This window comes from Girardinichthys multiradiatus, chromosome 7 (genome assembly GCF_021462225.1).
Source record: "Girardinichthys multiradiatus isolate DD_20200921_A chromosome 7, DD_fGirMul_XY1, whole genome shotgun sequence".
NCBI lineage: Eukaryota > Metazoa > Chordata > Actinopteri > Cyprinodontiformes > Goodeidae > Girardinichthys > Girardinichthys multiradiatus.
The window spans coordinates 19,691,006-19,710,575 of record NC_061800.1 but is presented as its reverse complement, the minus strand read 5'-3'; the positions used below and the strand labels follow the sequence as shown (position 1 = coordinate 19,710,575).

General features: G+C 38.6%; 1 protein-coding gene across 2 annotated transcripts in view; it reads right to left on the bottom strand.

The window, feature by feature from the left end:
* il1rapl1a (interleukin 1 receptor accessory protein-like 1a) overlaps positions 1 to 19,570 on the bottom strand; it is a 288,177-nt gene that overhangs the window by 125,684 nt on the left and 142,923 nt on the right. For both annotated transcript variants that reach the window (XM_047371180.1, XM_047371181.1), the window contains exons 4-5: positions 18,344 to 18,530; positions 15,033 to 15,186 (exon numbers count right to left, since the gene is read on the bottom strand). In XM_047371180.1, the coding sequence (XP_047227136.1) occupies positions 15,033 to 15,186; positions 18,344 to 18,530 (341 nt within the window). The remainder of the gene's footprint in view (positions 1 to 15,032; positions 15,187 to 18,343; positions 18,531 to 19,570) is intronic.

Here is a 19,570-nt window from a genome sequence, read left to right as displayed (position 1 = left end):
ACCATTACAAATATACTTGCTGAGACAAAAATGACAAAAATGTGCAATAGCTAAGTTCCCAGTTTTAAAGAGAAACTCAGAGATCAGAACAAAACTGTTGCATAATCTGTAAAGAAACAATCAATTTGGTCAACATGGCATTTAATAATGAACACAGAAGGAGGAACAGGCAAACAGAAAATGGGAGCCAAAACATTAATAGGAGTACAGTGTGCAACTTTCCTATTTTCTCAAATTAAGGCTGATTCTGAGACTACCAAGATTACTTTCTAATTTACAAGCACACCTTAAATTTCATGTTCATCATTATACCAGTGTGCATTTCATAAAAACCTTGTCATCCGAGGGCAGGAATTGGACTCAAAATGGAGGCCAAATTATTGCTTTCCAGGGGCAGTTCAGTTTTGCGTGGAGTAATATTGTGCAAACAGAAAAGGCAAAGAAGACACACAAGGTAAAAGCCTGGATTTTTCCTCTCCAGAGACAGAGGATTGAAAGCACTTACATCAGTGGGAGCACAAGAACAACAGAGTTTTGTTTTTCTACTTACACTGAATGGGGTGCAGCAACGAGTGGTGCTTACACATATGGGGTGACATCTTTTAAAATGTTTTTTGAGCATGTGTGGTCTCCATTTTTCATCTTGTGCTTGTGAGAAGCTACGGATTACTTTTTTTTGTGTGAATTATTCAATTAATTCCTAGCATTTCATAGGTTCATGTGCGTTTATTTAGGACAGCAGAGCATTTCATTGACCCTGACATGCGAGTACCCACTCAACAAAGGTTTATATCTTTTTAAAAAGAATGCACTCCTCTAAAACCTGATTTGTGGCCCTTTAAACTGCATTATATTTTCTGCCATGCATCTCTTTTTATGATTCATGTGTAAAATCAGCAATAAATTGGAATAAACAGCCTCTTTCTCTTAACGTACCGCGCTCCAAGCCTTGTGACACACATGGTGCTTCTGTTTTGTTTTGTTTTTCTTAAATTTTTTAACTAAGAGCTTTGTGTTTTGATCAGACTCTGAATAGAGACATTTTATTATTTTATTTCTGAGTCTGAGCAAAGGAAAACAAATGGAAAGCACACAAACATCCCAAGTGGTTTACGTACTGTGAAAAAAGAGGAATACCGTATTTTCCGCACTATAAGGCGCACCGGATTATAAGGCGCACCTTCAATGAATGGCCTATTTTAGAACCTTTTTCATATATAGGGTGCACCGGATTATAAGGCGCATAGAATAGAAGCTACTGCAGTCAAACGTTTGACTGGGGTTGCGTTATGCATCCACTAGATGGAGCTGTGCTAAAGAGAATGTCAACAAAACAGTCAGATAAGTCAGTCAAACTTTATTAATACACTACAAACCAGCGTTCTGATAACTCCATTCACTCTCATGGTAAGGTCTCCTCTACATAGAATTCTATTGAATAGAGCCAACCGCACGTTAGGAATGCATTGGAGTCTATGAAGATGAAGTTGAAATCAAACGTTAGTTAAAACGTGAAAGGGAACTTTTCCCTGATTCAGTAAACACGTAAAAGAAACAGTTTGATGCACTAAATCAAACGTTAGTACTGTTAACCTTTCCTGTTTCTGTCCCCTGACCATAGTCTGATGACACAGGGGAGACGCTTTCTCCAGGGCCGAAGTTACTAGTTTCCTCGGGGTTAACTCCCTCACTCATACGTTGCTGAGTTGAGCATGAAGAAACAGCATCAAAACACTGAGTTGTTGACGAGATTCGGGGTTCTTTTTAATGACTTTGCAGCATGTAAAAACACAGGGCTTACAGACTCATACACCGCTGCTCCGGTCGCCGTCTCTACCCACCCCACACACACAATAATACCGACGTCACTCCTTCACTCTTGATTCTCAGCTACGGCAGCACACAGCGCCACCTCTGTCCGGAGGAGTAATGTCAACATCTTCCATACACACACACGAAACATACTCCCCACACACTGAGCTTCTAATCACATATAGTTCAGGCAATTCCTGCAACAGTACATTCAAACGTTATACACACACAAGTGGTGTTGGACTAGGAGTAAGCACAGTACAGGTGTTTACCGCTATTACTTCGGCGACACCCCCGACTACGGTAGCCGTAATGCTGCAAGCGGTGCGGCTTTGTAGTTTACCAGTCGTACTGAAACATTTTGACAGAGCGCCGTGTACAACCAGTATGGATCAACCAATTAACCAATTGATCCATATATAAGGCGCTCCGGATTACAAGGCGCACTGTCATTTTTTGAAAAAATTTAAGGTTTTTAAGTGCGCCTTATAGTGCGGAAAATACGGTAGTTTGTCCAACAATATATATATATATAATTGTCTGTCGGGAGCTCCACAGGGTCAATATACATGGCCGAGCTGCTGTAGCCAAACCTTTGGTCACTCATGTCAATGCCAAACGTCGGTTTCAATGGTGCAAGGAGTGCAAATCTTGGGCTGTGGACAATGTTAAACATGTATTGATCTCTGATGAGTCCACCTTTACTGTTTTCCCCACATCCGGGAGAGTTACGGTGTGGGGAAGCCCCAAAGAAGCGTACCACCCAGACTGTTGCATGCCCAGAGTGAAGCATGGGGGTGGATCAGTGATGGTTTGGGCTGCCATATCATGGCATTCCCTTGGCCCAATACTTGTGCTAGATGGGCTGCCAAGGACCATGTGCATCCAATGGTTCAAACATTGTATCCTGAAGGCGGTGCCGTGTATCAGGATGACAATGCACCAATACACACAGCAAGACATGTGAAAGATTGGTTTGATGAACATGAATGTGAAGTTGAACATCTCCCATGGCCTGCACAGTCACCAGATCTAAATTTTATTGAGCCACTTTGGGGTGTTTTGGAGGAGCGAGTCAGGAAACGTTTTCCTCCACCAGTATCACGTAGTGACCTGGCCAATATCCTGCAAGAAGAATTGCTTAAAATCCCTCTGACCACTGTGCAGGACTTGTATATGTCATTAACCGGAGACGAATTGACGCTGTATTGGCCGCAAAAGGAGGCTTTACACCATACTAATAAATTATTGTGGTCTAAAACCAGGTGTTTCAGTTTCATTGTCCAACCCCTGTATATATATATATATATATATATATACACACAGCAGGACAAGATGGGTAAAAATAGCTCATTTAGGCTGTGCTTTTCACTTCTAGACAAATGTGTCTGTTCGTTTACTGGACCAGTGCATGGGTTAGAGAAGATATTTCTAGCGCCATGTAACTTTTAAAAATATTACCCCCTCTGACTTACACATGAAGCACTGAGAAAGAAAGTATGAGCTGTGAAGGATTAGGCACAGTTTTCTTCATTTAATAGGGAGATTGTAGGAGGTGCCATTAGCAGTTCTTCAGCCCCCTTTGCCAACAGAAATTAAACTAAACACAAAGCCTGTTCTGCAAAAAACAACAACAAAAAAACAAATTTTGAATTAATGCTAATTAATGTAGATGCTAATTCAGTGCAAATTTGACAAACAACTTTTAAAGCTTTTTATGTTGTTTCTTTTACATGTCTAATGGCTCTGAATCAACTTTTGGGTACGAGGTAAACAAAAACGAAGATTAAATCCATAACAGTGAGAGTGGCTTCTGCTGGAAACCTTATACATCCGGAGGGACGCCACACTGTTAGAGGGGAATTTAAGCATTTAGCGAATCACAAATGAGTGTTTTGTTACCTTTGGATGATGCCAGGCAAACTGTTTATACATGCTGTTCAGGGCAGAAGCCATTACAATCATTATCACCATCATTAAAGTTCAAATTAATTTTTAGACAAAACCAAAGCACAATGTTCTTTGAATGAGCACTGGAAGGAGACAGCAGGCTAATGGATTTATAAACTACAAACTTGCCCAATGAATAAACTGGGATCAGGCACTTGTGAGCATTTAAAGGTCAGACAAAGTCATATTTATAATGAGCAAGTGGGGAGTGGTAGCCATATGCAAAAGAGTTGAAACCAATAAATAGTTTTAAATCTGGCTGAGATGGAAAGCATATATTGTGGAAACACCTAAGTAGACTTGGAGTACTAGACTTTTAGTGCCCCTGCTGATGTTTTAAGAGGGATTTAAATTAGTTTTTATTTTTTTATATCTCTCAATCAGTTGCGTGATTCTTTTTTTTTCAGTTCCATATGCAAGGCGTTTACAGAGACAAAGACTGATGACTTTTCAGCGATTTGGTTTATGTAGCTGTTGGATGTGTCATTTCAAATACAGAGCTTAATTTAGCTAAATTCACAGAACTCCTAAATACAACAGGAGCAAATTTTCTCCAGTCATACACTGTTAACTTCAGAATAACAGAGTTTAATTATTACATCTCACTTCAAAAGGCTTGCAACAAGCAGACTTATAATTTTATTTCAATCATGCTCTTGAACCGGGGCAACTGTGCCTAGATAATGATAATAACCAAAGACTTTGGGTGAGTATGTGGGTGGAGTCGGGTACGTTGGGAAAGATTAATTGCAGAGTATGTAAATTTGTCACATGCAGATTGATGTCACTTTTAATTGAATTTAAACAACATGAACTCTGGGCCAGCTTCGAGTCTGAAGGGACTGCTGGTGGTGAATGATGATGAGGTGAGCTGTGCAGACCATGGATAAGAGGGAAGGGAGAGGTTACAGATGACGGAAACACTGAGATTAGTTAATGTTGAAAGTGAGAGGTGATGGGAATGTAACGCAATATTAAAACAATAAAGTAAGTCTCTCGTTTTACTCAGTTGGTGTCAGAATGTGACTGTATCTAGTGAAACAGATAGCATTATGAGCCATGGGTGTAGGGGTGAGTGCTTCAGTCTGGATTGGCTGTTGCAGGTATGTTTGAGACTCTTATTTTAAACTAAGAATGGAAGTAGTTCCTAAGTTGCCCTGAGTCAGCTAATAAAGACTGCTGATTCAGCTGGGCAACAAAACCCAGGTATTAAAGCAGTTAGGATTCCTCCATCAGTTTGAAATTGTTTGTTTGACAGCATTTTGAGTATCTGGCAGAAAAAAGGACATGTAGTAGACAATATATTAATTAATTTTAAGTTCTGTAACTATACTGCCACAATTTGTAATATTATTTACTGATTCTGAAACGCCATTCTGATTCCTCTGGTCAGATGTAGTCCCTTGCCATATAAGAACCAGAAGTCCTTTGTTAATTACAATATTTATTAAAAAGCGTTTTATTATTTCATTGATCACTTCTGCGTCTGTTGTGTTTCTTGCTGAACAGAAGACAGCTGCAAAAGATAGGGCCAACCTGCTGACATCTGCTGGACCTTTGCGCCTGTATGTATTTAGTGCAGTCTGCTTTTTGAATCCAGTACAGATGTAAAGGAAATATCAGGAGAACTGCTTTTGAACACTTTCCATTTAGACTGGTTGAATATAGGATATGATAGATGTTTTCTTAAAAAAATTTTAATTTCTAAAAGTAAAAAATTTGAGATTCAAAGTTTTCCTAAAAATGTTACAAGAATCACCTGGTCTTATGAACTCAGTATTGTGAATAAGATTGTCTAGTGAGATGGTTGTGTTGTTATACCCTGTATAGTTGACCTCAAAGTCATTCTACCTTGCTCAGGAATAGGAATTATCTGGCTTGATAACTGGACTTCTGAATAAAGACTGAAGATTCCCCATGGTAACCCTCATACCCAATGTTTTTTACACACTAGATATAACAGACAGTAGGCTATCCTACCTTGCTGATATATAAAATGCTTTTACATGTGCAGCAGCCTCCCATGGGTGTAATTTATGCAAGCAGGATTTGTATGCGAGGCTCGTAGGCAAGCACATACATGTCGGTGAAGACAAGAAAAGTCAATGACTGGACATAACACTTAACACTTATCTCAGGTGAGATTTCACCATCTACTCTCTGAGGACCTTTGCAGGACCCGGAGCAAGCAGAGCGTGCAGATCAAAATGGGTGGCGTCTTGTCTGAGGGTAAATGTGCAGAAAATTTATTCAGATTCGAAAATGGAAACGTATTTAGCTAGGAGCAAATTCATTTTTTTTCTCATCTCTTAATTTTACCCACTCTTTTCTCCTCTAGCCCATCACAAGTACAACATAAGTGCTAATCGCTGCCTCTCCATCCATCCATCCATCCATCCGTCCGTCCATCCATCCATCCATCCATCCATCCATCCATCCATCCATCCATCCATCCATCCATCCATCCTACTTCTGCCTGAAAGATGAGGAGAAACAACATATGGAAGAGGTGTGGATGCTACTGCCTTCTTTCTCTGTGTCTCTTCTGACTGACTGCCTCTTTCTGCAACATCGCCTAAGATCACATCCAGCTGGCTCGGTTTAAGTCAAGTTATCGCTTCAATAAAAAAATAAGATAAAGAAAGAAACACATAAAATCCTCATGCTCACATATGTGCACACAGGGAGTAATGTTTTATAGGTCTACAAGGTGTTCATGCTTCTGAAGGTGACCCTTAGGAGGAAAAACAGTAAGGAAACTTTTACAGCAATGAGACAACATCCTGCATCAGAGCCCCACACTTCAACTACTAATCATCCACTCAAATCCGTTGCCACACAGTCTCTATTTTTAACACACATGATCCTAATACAATAAGTAAGCATGCTGTTCAGTTTTAAATAGGAGACGGAAAGTCCTGAGAAATAACGGGACTGTCCAGTGAGTTGAGATTAAAGTGCAAAACCCCATAAATATATATTTATAAATAAACAAATTGTCACTTATTTCATTTTCATGCATTAATATGTTTATTCACAATACACAAAGCCAGTTTCCCAAGTGTCACCCCAGTCGATGCAGATGCCCCATAAGTGGTTATGTGTGGCAGACGATTTCTATCTTCCGCTCAATTCCTCCTGGCCTCTCCACCTCCAATTCACTGTGCCAAATGGTACATTTACATTGGCCATAACCTCAATAACCATACTCACAGGCAATGCTGAATGTGCAGGCAGACATTTTTGCTGTGAGGGGATGCAGACAGAGGTATAATGGGAGCAATAGATAGAAACCTACGCCTGAGGCATCCATCAAACCAAACGACTCCATTACAGTAAGTCCGACGGAGGCAAACGGTAATGTGCACTGTGATAAACACTGGGATAATAGTCTGTTTATGGTCGTGGACACACTGTTTCTGCTGGGAAACACTGGCAGGGAATACAGATAAGAAACAGGAGCACCAACCTCTCTATCTTTTTCGCTTCTTCTATCGCTTCTCCTCCTCCTTTGCTGTTATCAGTTACTTTCACTGTGTTGTTCTCTTTATCCTTATTCCTATTCTCTCTGTATTAAATTTTCTTTTTCCACAGAATGCATAGGGGAGCTGCAAACATCAGCACAACTGGGCTTTTATCTGTTGTTATGCTACTGAAGCCATGTCATCGCAGCTAGTGTAAGGCTTAAGAGAACCGTACAAATGAAAAAAATGATGCAGGTATGCAATAAACAACAGACATACACTCTAAATTACATGTAAAAAGGAAGAAAACATAGAAAGGTTTTTTTTTTTTTTTTTAATATGGTGGTTCATGGACTAATTTACACCCTTTTCTAAAAAGAAATGTAACGTTTAACTACAGTAGCAGAACCTCATACTGAAAAACTTTAAGGTATGTACATTTATATACAGGGGACATATACCCATGTTAATAAACAGATGTTTTCACACAATCAGCAGGGGGACAATTATTGGTACTGCTAAGAAGACTTTAAAAATAAAAAACAAGCCTTTTTCATCCTTTTTTTTATTGATCAGAACTTCTGTGAACTTGTTATTATTAATCATTGATTCTACTTATATGTAGGGAATAAATACAATATGGCACAGGGGCATATTTCTTTTAACCACTGGCCACCACAGGCTGGACGAGGGCCCATATTTATCTTGCCTCCGTGTACAGTAAGGAAGATGGTAAGGGATGCATAAAAAATGTCCAAAGTTCAATGTTGGAAAACAGCTTCAAACAGTAGTATCTTGGGGTCTTGATTACAACCATTAGAGGCTGATAAATATTGTCCTTTATGTCCTACCATCACAAATGACTTGGAGTTGGCTAAACTCTATCAGTGCATTCTATTTGTACTTTGAAGTCAGATTTTCTGAGTTCCCATTGAGAAATATAACAATAACAACCCCTGAGCACCAAGCAGCAGCAGGATCAGTATTCAAAATTATGGACACACATATAAAATGTTATGATAGTTACTTTTTTTTTGGCCCTTGTGTTCAAACACATACAGAGGAAAATACAGTTATCATCTTAAATTGATAATAACACAACAAATATAAAATCCCACTGATTTTCAAAAAACTCACTCCACTCAGATGTCGTTCCCAGACCCAAGCTCTGACATCCGAGACAAATCGGAAGAATATTAGAATAAGATTCAGCTTTTTGGCAAGAAACTCTCCAGGTGGGTCTGGTGTGAAACGAAGGATGAATATGTGGAAAAGCAACTTATGCTCACTGATAAATTTGATGGAGAGTCTGTGATGCTGTAGGCCTGTTTCACCTCCAAAGGAACTTTTGTAACTGAACTCTTTAAAATACCAGGATATTTTGAATAGTAATAAAACAATAAACAATAAACTGGGTCTTTACTGGGCCCTTCAATAATGAATCCAACGAAATGTAGCTTACACTGTAGACACATGGGTCTAACATTAAACCTCTTTATAGAGCACAAAAACAACAAATAAATCCCACGAAAGTTCACCAAAGTGCTTCACAAATTTACCAAACACCAATAAAACAGAAGTAAAATAACACATGTACCCACATGGTTGTGTTTGTTATTTCAGTTCAGGTATTAACCTCCGGGTCTTTGAAAGGAGGGAGGGATAAATGGAAATGTGGACAAATCTATCAGAAAAGAAAATAGCAAAGATGCTTACTAAGAGCGTACACAAGAAGGCACTCTTTACAGTTGGGTGGTAAAAGTGAAAATACATAGAGAAAGACACAAAGAAAACTGTTTATTATGCTGGTACCGTATACTTACTACACACAAGTTTATATGTAGGCTTTACCTTCTAGTGTCCAAATAAAACCATTTAAATGTACCATGACGAAACATAAAATGAGGCAATGAGGCGTGGGTCGCTGTTTATTTTAAATTTCAATTAACCTGGGTAGCTACAGCACTTTATTGAAGAGGTTCTGGATCAGCCTGATCAGCGTGATCCTTTGTTTATGCCCATAGTTAACCTTTATTACAAGGCTGACCTAAGCTCAGTTATAGCAGCTCTGTCTCCTCTTTAATATACAACAGCAAACACACAAATATACTTTACTCAATCTCTAGCAAGGCAGGGTCAGAATAAAGGCTAGTGTTTATTGCACTAAATTCGGGATCAGTTTAAATTTAATGACCTCCTTCATCCTCCTGGTCTGTGGAAGAAGAAAAAAAAACAGTAAAACATTAGTGCCTAGATCTTAAACATAGTTTGGCCTTTTATACTTGCTGTCTAGGCAACGGTGGTTTTAACAGGATGTGATAAAATGTGGGTAATCGCACACTCACTTGAGGGGATGATGGTGTGGGTTTATTAAAAGAAATGAGTCCGTATTGAGGAAGAGCTAATCCGATTCTGTTCGGATACTAGAGCTATAAAGAGGAGGTAGCCACGGTTGCAATAATGTAAAAATGCTATATAATAAGGTAAAAACAGTAACAAGTAGTACTTTTATAGAAGAACCAAGACCACTGCTCCATTTGTTGTGATTTCATAAAAAAATTAAAATAAATAACCAGAACGTTTTACTAATAGAAAAACTCAACCTCCTTTTATATTACGCTAGTTTTGTAATGAAACCTTAACATGAATGTTTATTAAGTGCCATTTTGACCAGGACTTCATAAAAGTGTAGATGTTGCATTTTAATGAACCAAATCTGAGTAAATAAATACAACTCTGATTTTATAGTTACTAAACCAAGGCCACAAAATAGGGGATAAAAGGTTAAGCTGAGAAGAAGTTAAAAGCTAACTCAATACTGCTGCTCATGAAAAAGGCTGCTTACCCATAGTATTTTTGCACTCCTGTATTTTATATTGTACTTGCCTTAACTTTCTTCCCACTGTTTCGTTGCTCCATAGAGAGCTAATAATGTGTGGAAATGAGTCTTTTTAGTAATTTGCCAGTCTTGTTCATATCTACCTTTCTCCAACTTTTCACATCCTTGTTTTGCACCTCTGTATTATTAATGTAGACTTTGCATATTTATAGTGCCATAATTTTTATGATCATCCTTATAATAAAAAATCAGATAATTCCAACAAGCCAGTAAACACACAACAGGACAAACAAAGGAACCAGAACATATAAGTTCATCTTAATAACTTACCATATTATTTAAAAGGTAATTTATTTCAGCAATTCAGTTCAAAAAGTGCAACTTATATAAATTCTTTACACGCACAATGATACTATTTAAATATTTATTTTGTTAAATAATTACGGCTTAGGGCTTCTGAAAACCAAATCTTAATTTTTTAAGAAATTTTAAAGTAATTGCAGTAAAGAAGTGTCATTTTATGGCAATGTTTCGGTCAACACAATCATAGAGATCAGGGAATACCACAAAAGGTCATTGCAAAATAATCTGGCTGTCCGTAGAGCGTTGTATTTAAGCATGATAATGTAGAGTTGAGTGGAAGAAAAACTATGGTACAAAAAGGTGCACAGTTAACAAGGAGAACTGCTCATCTGGGCTAAGAAGAAAAAGGACTGGACAGTTGCTCAGTGGGCAAAATTACTCGATTTAGACAAAAGTAAATTTTGCATTTATGTCTAAATCCAGGTCTCAGAGTCTGGTGAAGGGGTGGAGAGGCACAACCTTCAAGATGATTTACATCTAGAGTGAAATTTCTGCAGACATCTACCAAGACATTTGAGAGGACATTAAGCTTCCCTGTATTAACAACCTACATAGAGATGCTAACATGGCCCAGAGTGTGGTGCAGGTATGTCCCAATTTAGGGGCTGCATCCTTCGAAGGCCGCATTTGTAGGCCGATTACGTCACAGCGCGGCAACGAAGGCTGTCCCAATTCATGAATCCTACCAAGACTCCTTCAAATGGGGCCAACAAATGTCTCCTTTTGCCCGATTTGAAGGATGGGTCGAGAGTATCTTTCGCGACCCATCATTTCCCATGATTCATTGTGGGTCGAAGCGGATTGGTCAAGCAGGGGCAGTCATGGCGGACCATAGCAGCAAAAGCTGTGATTAAATTGTGAAAAATTACACTTTCTGTGACACAAATGAATTTCTACAATGTTTTTAGTGCGGGAATATAACTGTATAGTTGTGAAGTATCTGCTTGATTTATCAAGACATCGCTTAATTTCAAACGTGCTCCAACATTTTCGGAGTGTTCCGCTCCCGCCATAGTAACTGCTTGCCTCACCAGCCTTCCCGGCGGTGAGGCTAGACCGTCCCAATCCACAGCTGCTACCTTCCGGCCTCCGTGGTTTTAGCGGTCGACGAAGGACCCAGCCCACGTAGACCGGGTCCTTCGAAGAATGCAGCCCCTGAATTGGGACATACCCATAATAGAGTGAGCAAACCATACACAGAGGCCATGAGTCCTCGATGGCATCTGGGGTTCAGTTCCCAATCCTGGGACTCTTGCTGCATGTCTTTCTTCCTTCACTCTCTGCCCCTTTGTACCTTATTTAATTTTCTGAGTAACTGAGTTTGGGTAACTGGGTTTTCATTAGCTGTAAGCCTTAATCATGAAGAGTAATAGAAAAGTAAAAGAAAATTCTTGAAATTTATATTTGTGCATGTAATTAATCTATATTTTAACATTTTCACCTTTTAATTTTAATTACTGAAATATTTTAACAGCTCTAATTTATTCAAATCTACCTGTATCATGTAGTATAACAAAAACACACAAATTACTGCATGTAACTAATTTATGAATTATTATTATATTATATTACAACAATAAAATCAGGTTAAGTAAAATAAAAACTTCCTACATCACAGTAGGGCACTGCCAGCTGGGCACCAAAAAGTGAAAGTTTTTTTTCATAATGAATATTTAGTAAAATATAAAATAGCTAATAATTATTACATCTGAAATTATGTTTAACCAGTACCTCAATTCTGTAAATTACAAGGTCTCTGAATTATTGATATATGGACATCTCTACCAATAACATATGTATATACATAAACAAAACTCAAGGCAACTACACATGGAGCAGGAAGGAAAATGTTTTCCTTGTCAAGTATAAGTGCAGTGACCTTTAAACTGCAATCATTAAACCCAAATATTTTGCGTGTGATAATATCCTGTGCTTCCAGGTCTGAATATATGGATTTATTTCCAGTCCAAACTGTTCACATGGAAACATGGATGTCTGCAGACACTGACATGATGGTAAAGTGACCACATCTAGTGTGTCTGTCTGAATTTAGCGATCCTTGCTGTCAGCAAAATTCAGGTAAAACTTTTGATCCCACTGTATCAGTTTGTATATAATTTAATCACAAAAGAGTAATAACTTGTACCATAAATATGAACATCTTCAACAATTCTAGGTTAAGTCTGTACATTATCACATAATCCCTAATAAATTATGTCTTTTAACTCTTGTTTGTTATAGTCCAGTCAGCCATGATGATTGGACAAAAATGATGTTATGCATTTGTTTATTGAGACTTTCCCGAGAAGATATGCAATGCATTTCAATGCAGAGGCTATGTAACTGGAGACACACGAGAAATCAGCTGTTTATAGAAGTCGATTTTCTGCCTGACCATCTTAACTGGCAACCAGCTGATGAGAAACACAAAAATATGATATTTTTCCACTCACTGAAAACACTGCACCTAAAAGGTCTCAGGCTGCCCTTTCAACGGCACTCTTTGGCATAGACGTTAGTGCTGCAGGAGGAAAACTGGAAGAAGTTTCAGTATCAGTGAGATGTTTAAAAATGAAGTCAGTGGAAGCAAAAAAGTGTAAGAAGCTATTAAAAAAGAGCCAACTATCGTGTGTGGTCAACACATTCCTGCCATAGTGTAGAAAACTAACCCCTGGTCAACTTTAGTAGATATTAAGGTAAGGATCTACATTCTTTAGGGGATACACACAAAGATAGATGTTTACATTGGCAAATGCTACCTGGGCTAATAATGCAAAATACAAATATAAGATGCTAAAGTCCATGAAAAATGTCAAATATGGGGACGTCGCATGGTGTAGAGATAGAGCCGGCATCCCATTTTCAGAGACTATTAGTCCTCAAAGCAGCTGTCTAGAGTTTGATTACCGACCTTGGAACCTTTGCTGCATTTCATCCCCATTGTCTCTCTGCCAATTTTCTGTCTGAATACTGTGAATAAAGGCAACACATTATTTGTGTATTTGAATGTTTCTATGTGGTAGTTTTAATACTGATCATCAATGAATGAAGTGCATTACTGGTGAAAACCTAAAACTGTTCCTGATCTGCTCTCAGCAGTCTTGTTAACCTTTTCAAAAGCTAACATTTTCTCTGGTTGTCTGTCATACCCAAGGTATAAGTGGGGTACGGATTTTCATCCTCCTAGGGCTTTACTTTACAAATAAAAAGAATACAGCTGCATGGCTGTAGTTTCTTTAGCCTCATTCATCTTAATTACTCATCTGTTGGCCAAAAATCAACTCTTCCAGCAGCCCCTCCAGGAATAAGGTGCCTATGTGACAGGTCTTGATGTTTCACAAAATACATTTTATTTCTTCACATTTGGAGACATGTAAAATGCATTTTATATATGCCAACATATTCAGCAGGAGAAGAAACAGTGTGAAAGTGTAGCTTGATATATTAACTATTAATATGTTCTCCACAGAACCCCACTTCAGATTATCTAGCTCTTTTAAGTCCACTCACTCATTGCAATGAGGGCTACATTGTGGTCACCTCTTTCCTGGGACTATTATATGCACAGCGGCACACTCTACAAGCTCTTTGTGGCTTTAGTGGTTCAGTTGCACAATTGTCACCTTCCTAACGAAAGACTGGTGGTTCGAAATTCCAGGTTGGCCATGTGTCAAAGTGTCTTTGCACAAGCAAAGGACACAGACTTTTGTCCTTGTCTAATGCAAGTAAGTATGTGTTTGTACAGAAATACACCATATTTAGTAAGTGGAAATACTATGCAACAAAAAAATGCTTCATTATGATTCTATGTAGATGGATGCAAAAGGTTGTATTCGTGGTAGGTAAGTGTTGAATGTGAGAAAGGACATTTAAATTTGAGTGGCATTCATAGAAATATTTCCCAAGTGTTGACTGTGATGTTACATCATCTCTAGGAACATTGCAGCTACAATTTCCGTTGTCTTATTTTTATGAACTGTTGCTGAACTCAACAGTTTTATGGGAAGCATCGAAATGCATCATTATAAAATATAATGGCCAAGAAAAAAACAGCTTCCTTTTCAACCACACAAATCAATGCACTTGACTTACCAGAAAACACACTCACATTGCCCTCTTAGTGTTGCATTTCAACATTACTGACTCAATACCTTCTTGCACTCAGTTTTGACATATGGAAGCAATTATTTGTCGCGTGTCCACCTTGCAACTGTACAAGTTATAGGAAATGAGGGAAAAAAAGAGACAGACAGACAGACAGACAGACAGACAGACAGACAGACAGACAGACAGCTTAAATCTCTTGACCTTGTGCCTGGCTCGTAAGCTCTCTGTGTGAAGGGTTGTAGCCTATAGCATAAAATATTTTAGCACTGCTCAGTTGACTAGAAAGTGCTGAGCTAGAAGGAGGAAAAGAGGCCAGGCCACAGCATTCAGCCTGCCCCAACAATTAACGCAGCAGCAGGACATCATTGCCATACTCAGAGGTGAGTCTGCACATGTGTGTATGTGCGCATATATTTATTACAGCACCTTTTTTTCCTTTAAGTGGCTGATTTTTATTCTGCGAACACAAAGTACTATCAGGAGGTTGTTCTTCTTACCAGTTACTGTGAGTTCCGTCGTCCTTCTGACAACAAAGCCACCAAACTGGATTTCGCAGGTGTAATTCCCAATGTCATCCTCCTTTACTTCTTGAAAGGACAAAATGTCCCTCTTCTGGATAACGCTGGCCCGCCACTTTTTTGGACGGCATTCCTGCATATTAGAGAAGGACAGCCGGTTCAAAGTGTTTAATATTATCTTTATACACTAATAGCTGACACCTCACTTCAAACTGGCAGTAGACATATAGAGAAGTACTTTGAACTGCAAATGGAAAAATTATTCTTATAATCAGTTTGAAATATGAGACCTATATACTGTTTTACAGTCTTGGTTAATGTTAATACCAAACTGCACTTTTTCTTCATCTCGTCACATTACAGCTGCAAATTTCAATGCATGTTATAGATATTTTATGTCGTAGATTAACACAAAGTAGTATATAATTGTGACATGGAAGGAAAGTGATGCATGGTTTTCTAAATGTTTTGAGCTAAAAATCTGTAATATGTGGCATGCATTTGTATTCAGCTGTCCTGAGTCAGTTCTTGGTAGAACTACTTATCACTGCAATTAAAACTGCAAGGCTTTGCAAACTAGTTCAAGCTCAGTCAGATTGGATAAAAAAGTCTGGCCCTAGATTCTAAATTTGATATAGAGCAAGACTTTCACTGGGCCATTCCAACACATAAATATGATTTAATTTAAACCAGGGGTGTCCAAAGTGTGGCCCAGGGGGCCATTTGAGGCCCCAGGACTGATTTTGTGCCCCTCACCCCTCAGTGCAATATTACAATGATTTGTTCTGCCAGCACAGATGGTTGATGCAGATGGAGACTTCTTATTTCTAATTAAGACATAATTAAACTCTTTTCACAATGGAAATGTTAGGTACAATACAAAGTATTTGTCTTTTAAAAACCACGCTTTTTGCATTCTCTTTTATTTTATAGTAAAGAGGAAACCCTGGCATCCCTCTCTCTGGCCACACCCTCCAGCTCTTTCTTCAGGATTCCAAGTCATTCCCAGGTAATGACAGTATATATAGTCCCTCCAGCAAGATCTGGTTCCTCCTCGAGGTCCCCTCTCAGTTGGACATGCCCTACAAACCACTAAAGGGAGGCGCCGAGGAGGCATCCAAATACAATTCCTTTCGACACAGAGGAGCAGTGGCTTTACATTGCGCTTCCCTAGGACGGAGCTCCTCAAGCTATCTCTAAGACTGATTTTAGCTATCCTACGAAGGAAGCTCATTTTGTCTGATTGGCTAATACAGCAAGGCAACAAAAGAGTGATGGTTACCATCCCTTTCTTACAAAAAAAGTCAGCATACTTTGATTATTGTTGACCAGGTTAAACAATCCACAATATAGTTTTTTTGTGATTTTAGTTTAAAAAAAAATGACATGACTGACTATTTTTTTGGCCCTCTGATTTGGTGATTTTGGCCTATGTGACAGAAAGTTTGGATAACCCCGATCTAAACCATTTTATTGTAGCTCTGGTTGCATGCTGTCAAAGTGGTTGCTATCCTGCTGGAAGGGAACCCCAGCCCCAATCTTAATGCAGTATTTGTTCTCTGCCCCACATAGTCTTTTACATATAGTCCAAAAAGTTAAATTTTTATCTGTTTTTAATGTTATGTCACCTACATGGCTTAAGGCAAACTGCAAATGATTTTCCTTAAACATGATTTTCTTTTAGCCACCAACACTAAAAGCAAGATTTGTGGAGCACATTACAATTAACTGGTAAGCTAACAGATTCTCCTATGTGGGCTGTGGATCTATGCAGCTCCTCCAGAGCAATCACGGCCTTCTTGGCTGCTTCACTGATGCCTTCCCCAGAACAGCTGTATTTATACCGAAATTATGTTACACATAGGTTGACACTATTTACCAATTAGGTGATGCCTAAATGCAATAGGCAGCACTGGATTTTATCTAGGGTCATCAGACTAAAGGGAGCTGAATACACATGCACACCACATGTTTTTTGTTGTTTTGTTTTTTTTTTTGTCCAAAAAACATTTTCTTCTTGTTCATAATTATGACATACTTTGTGCTGGTCTACCACTTAAAATTTCAATAAAACTCAGTGACCGTTTTTGGTTTTAATGTGATAAAATGTGAAAAAGTTCAAGGAGTGTGAATACATTTGTGAGGCACTGTAAAGTATAGTTTCATCAACATCATATGTTGTTATTTAAGCTTGACACAAAAGCTCTGACAATAGCTTGCCGCCCTAAACCACTGGATAAAGTGTTGGGGATGCACGGATTGACACTGACAAAATAATTCCATATTGCAAAGTGATCGGGCTTTTGCCATTATCCTTCTTATCTAATTATGATTTATTGCACTGAACTGAATATTCTCCTTTCAATATTCTGCTAAAGTCACAGAGGATAGAGAATTTTATTTACAGAAGTCTCCTCTGGCACAATAAATGTGTTTGTTCTACTTCTGTGCAAATGCGCGAGTATCCGTGTGCAAAAGCCCAATGAGTAACTATATGATACGACCCGCTCTCCAGCTCCTTGACGCTCTGGCGGGGACGACTGCTCGGTGTATTCTGTTCTATCCTTGCTCCCGGCAGCTTCTGAATTCAATCACAGAGGCTCCACCGAGGTCCAAATAACTCTGGGTCCCAGCACTCCCAGTCATTACCCAGATTGTAATTGAATTTTAGAGAGAACTTGAGGTCAAGCCTGGTCAGTTAATCTACTGCTGATCTGCCTGTGATTAGTTTGGCCTCAACCCTTTGGTTGGGATGCACTTTGTTGTCCCCAGGCCGTGCCTGACCTAGGAAAGACAAGGACCCAGGAGAGTGAAGGAGGGGGTGACTCAGGGTGCAGGAGCGTTTGTAGGGCATCCACTCTTTCCACAGGGCACAAAACGACATTGGACAATTTTATTCTCATAGAGGTTTTGTGCTCATTATGAAATTCATTGCTGCAGCTGCCCTCTGCACAGTGCTTATTCTCTTGTTGTCGCTGAGAGCAGTGTGGACCACGGCAAATATAGCTTAAGTAATTGCCTCCATACATAATCTGCCTAAGTGATTTGGAACTGCATTTCCAACAAGGCTTTTAAATTTAAACTGCCAAGAAATTAGATGAAAACAAACCAATGAAGCATTGAAGAATATTTCCCAGTTGTATAATCACAAAGACAGAAGCCATCCTTATTGCTTGATTTAGAAATGCAGCACTATATATGAAAAAGTCAACATCCGACCAAAGGGCAGGCATACTAATCGTAAAGATTAAACATATAACTAACCCATTTTATTCACTAAGAAAGCCTACCTTGTACCATGTGATTTCAGGATCCTTCCCAGGTTCAACGTAATCATCTATGTCAGGACAGAGGATGTCTTTGCTCTTACTTAGCTCAGCTTTCTCAGGTCTTCTCATGTTGGAGTTGTAGCAAAGGTCTGTGTCATTTTCAGCCACATTCAGAGACATGGAGACCTTCATGCAGTATGTAGAGTTCCTGTGTGCAGAGAAAAACACTAGTTTAAGATCAAACTTGAATGATCATCAGTGACTACTTCTTATTTGATTATTTGTGAGACTAATTATACTGCCAGACACATTTTTGGCACTCTTCACATTAGATATAAAAAGACTTAGAATAAAATAATTTATTGTTTATTTATTGTTTATTACACCACAGGTGTACAAAAACCCAACCTTAATTTGAATATTTTTTTCAATGGAGAAATAAAACTGAGAAATAACTAATAATGAAAAAAAATCACCAAGGGCAAAATTACTGGTTGCCTCTATCAATTTCTTTAAAACAAATGTGACTAAAACCTTCTTTTAATTTATACTGTACTTTTCCATGTTCAGAGTTTCTAGGAATTTGTCATTAGTAATTCATAATTGTCTTTTTGTAAGAGGACATTTTCTTTTAGTCTGTTGCCAGTAACCTTGATCCATATTGCAACCATGCAAAGTGAGCATGATGGTAAGGAAAGTATAAAAAACTCTAAAGCTCAACGCTAAAACAATGCAACAAAGAGTCCCATTCTGGGGTCATTAAATCACCATAACAGCCATTACACCTTATTTACATCCCTACTGGTTGTTTTGAAGTGACGCTAAAAATGTACAAATATAAATGTGTGAAGATAGCTAAATCGAACTGGGACTTTAACTGAAATCATGTACTGAGGTTAGATGAGGCAAAAAAAATTACTTTTCTGCAATTAATAATCCAGATGGGTTTCACATGAAAAGCACCTTATGCCTATTGTTAGGTAAGGGGGAGGGCCTGTGATGCTATATTCCTGTTTATCCTCCAAAATCTCTAGGAAATACCAGGATTTTCAACAGGATATTTTCTGGCCCATTCTAGTTTTAAAGTAAAAATGGATGATCAATTGGCCTTTCAACAGAATATTGATCCAAACATATGGCCAAATCAACAAAGACATGGTCCAACAAACACAAAATTAACCGTCTTCCATCTCAGGCCTCCTATTTAAGTCCTATGAAAACCTCACAGGTGAGCTGATGAAAAGGGAC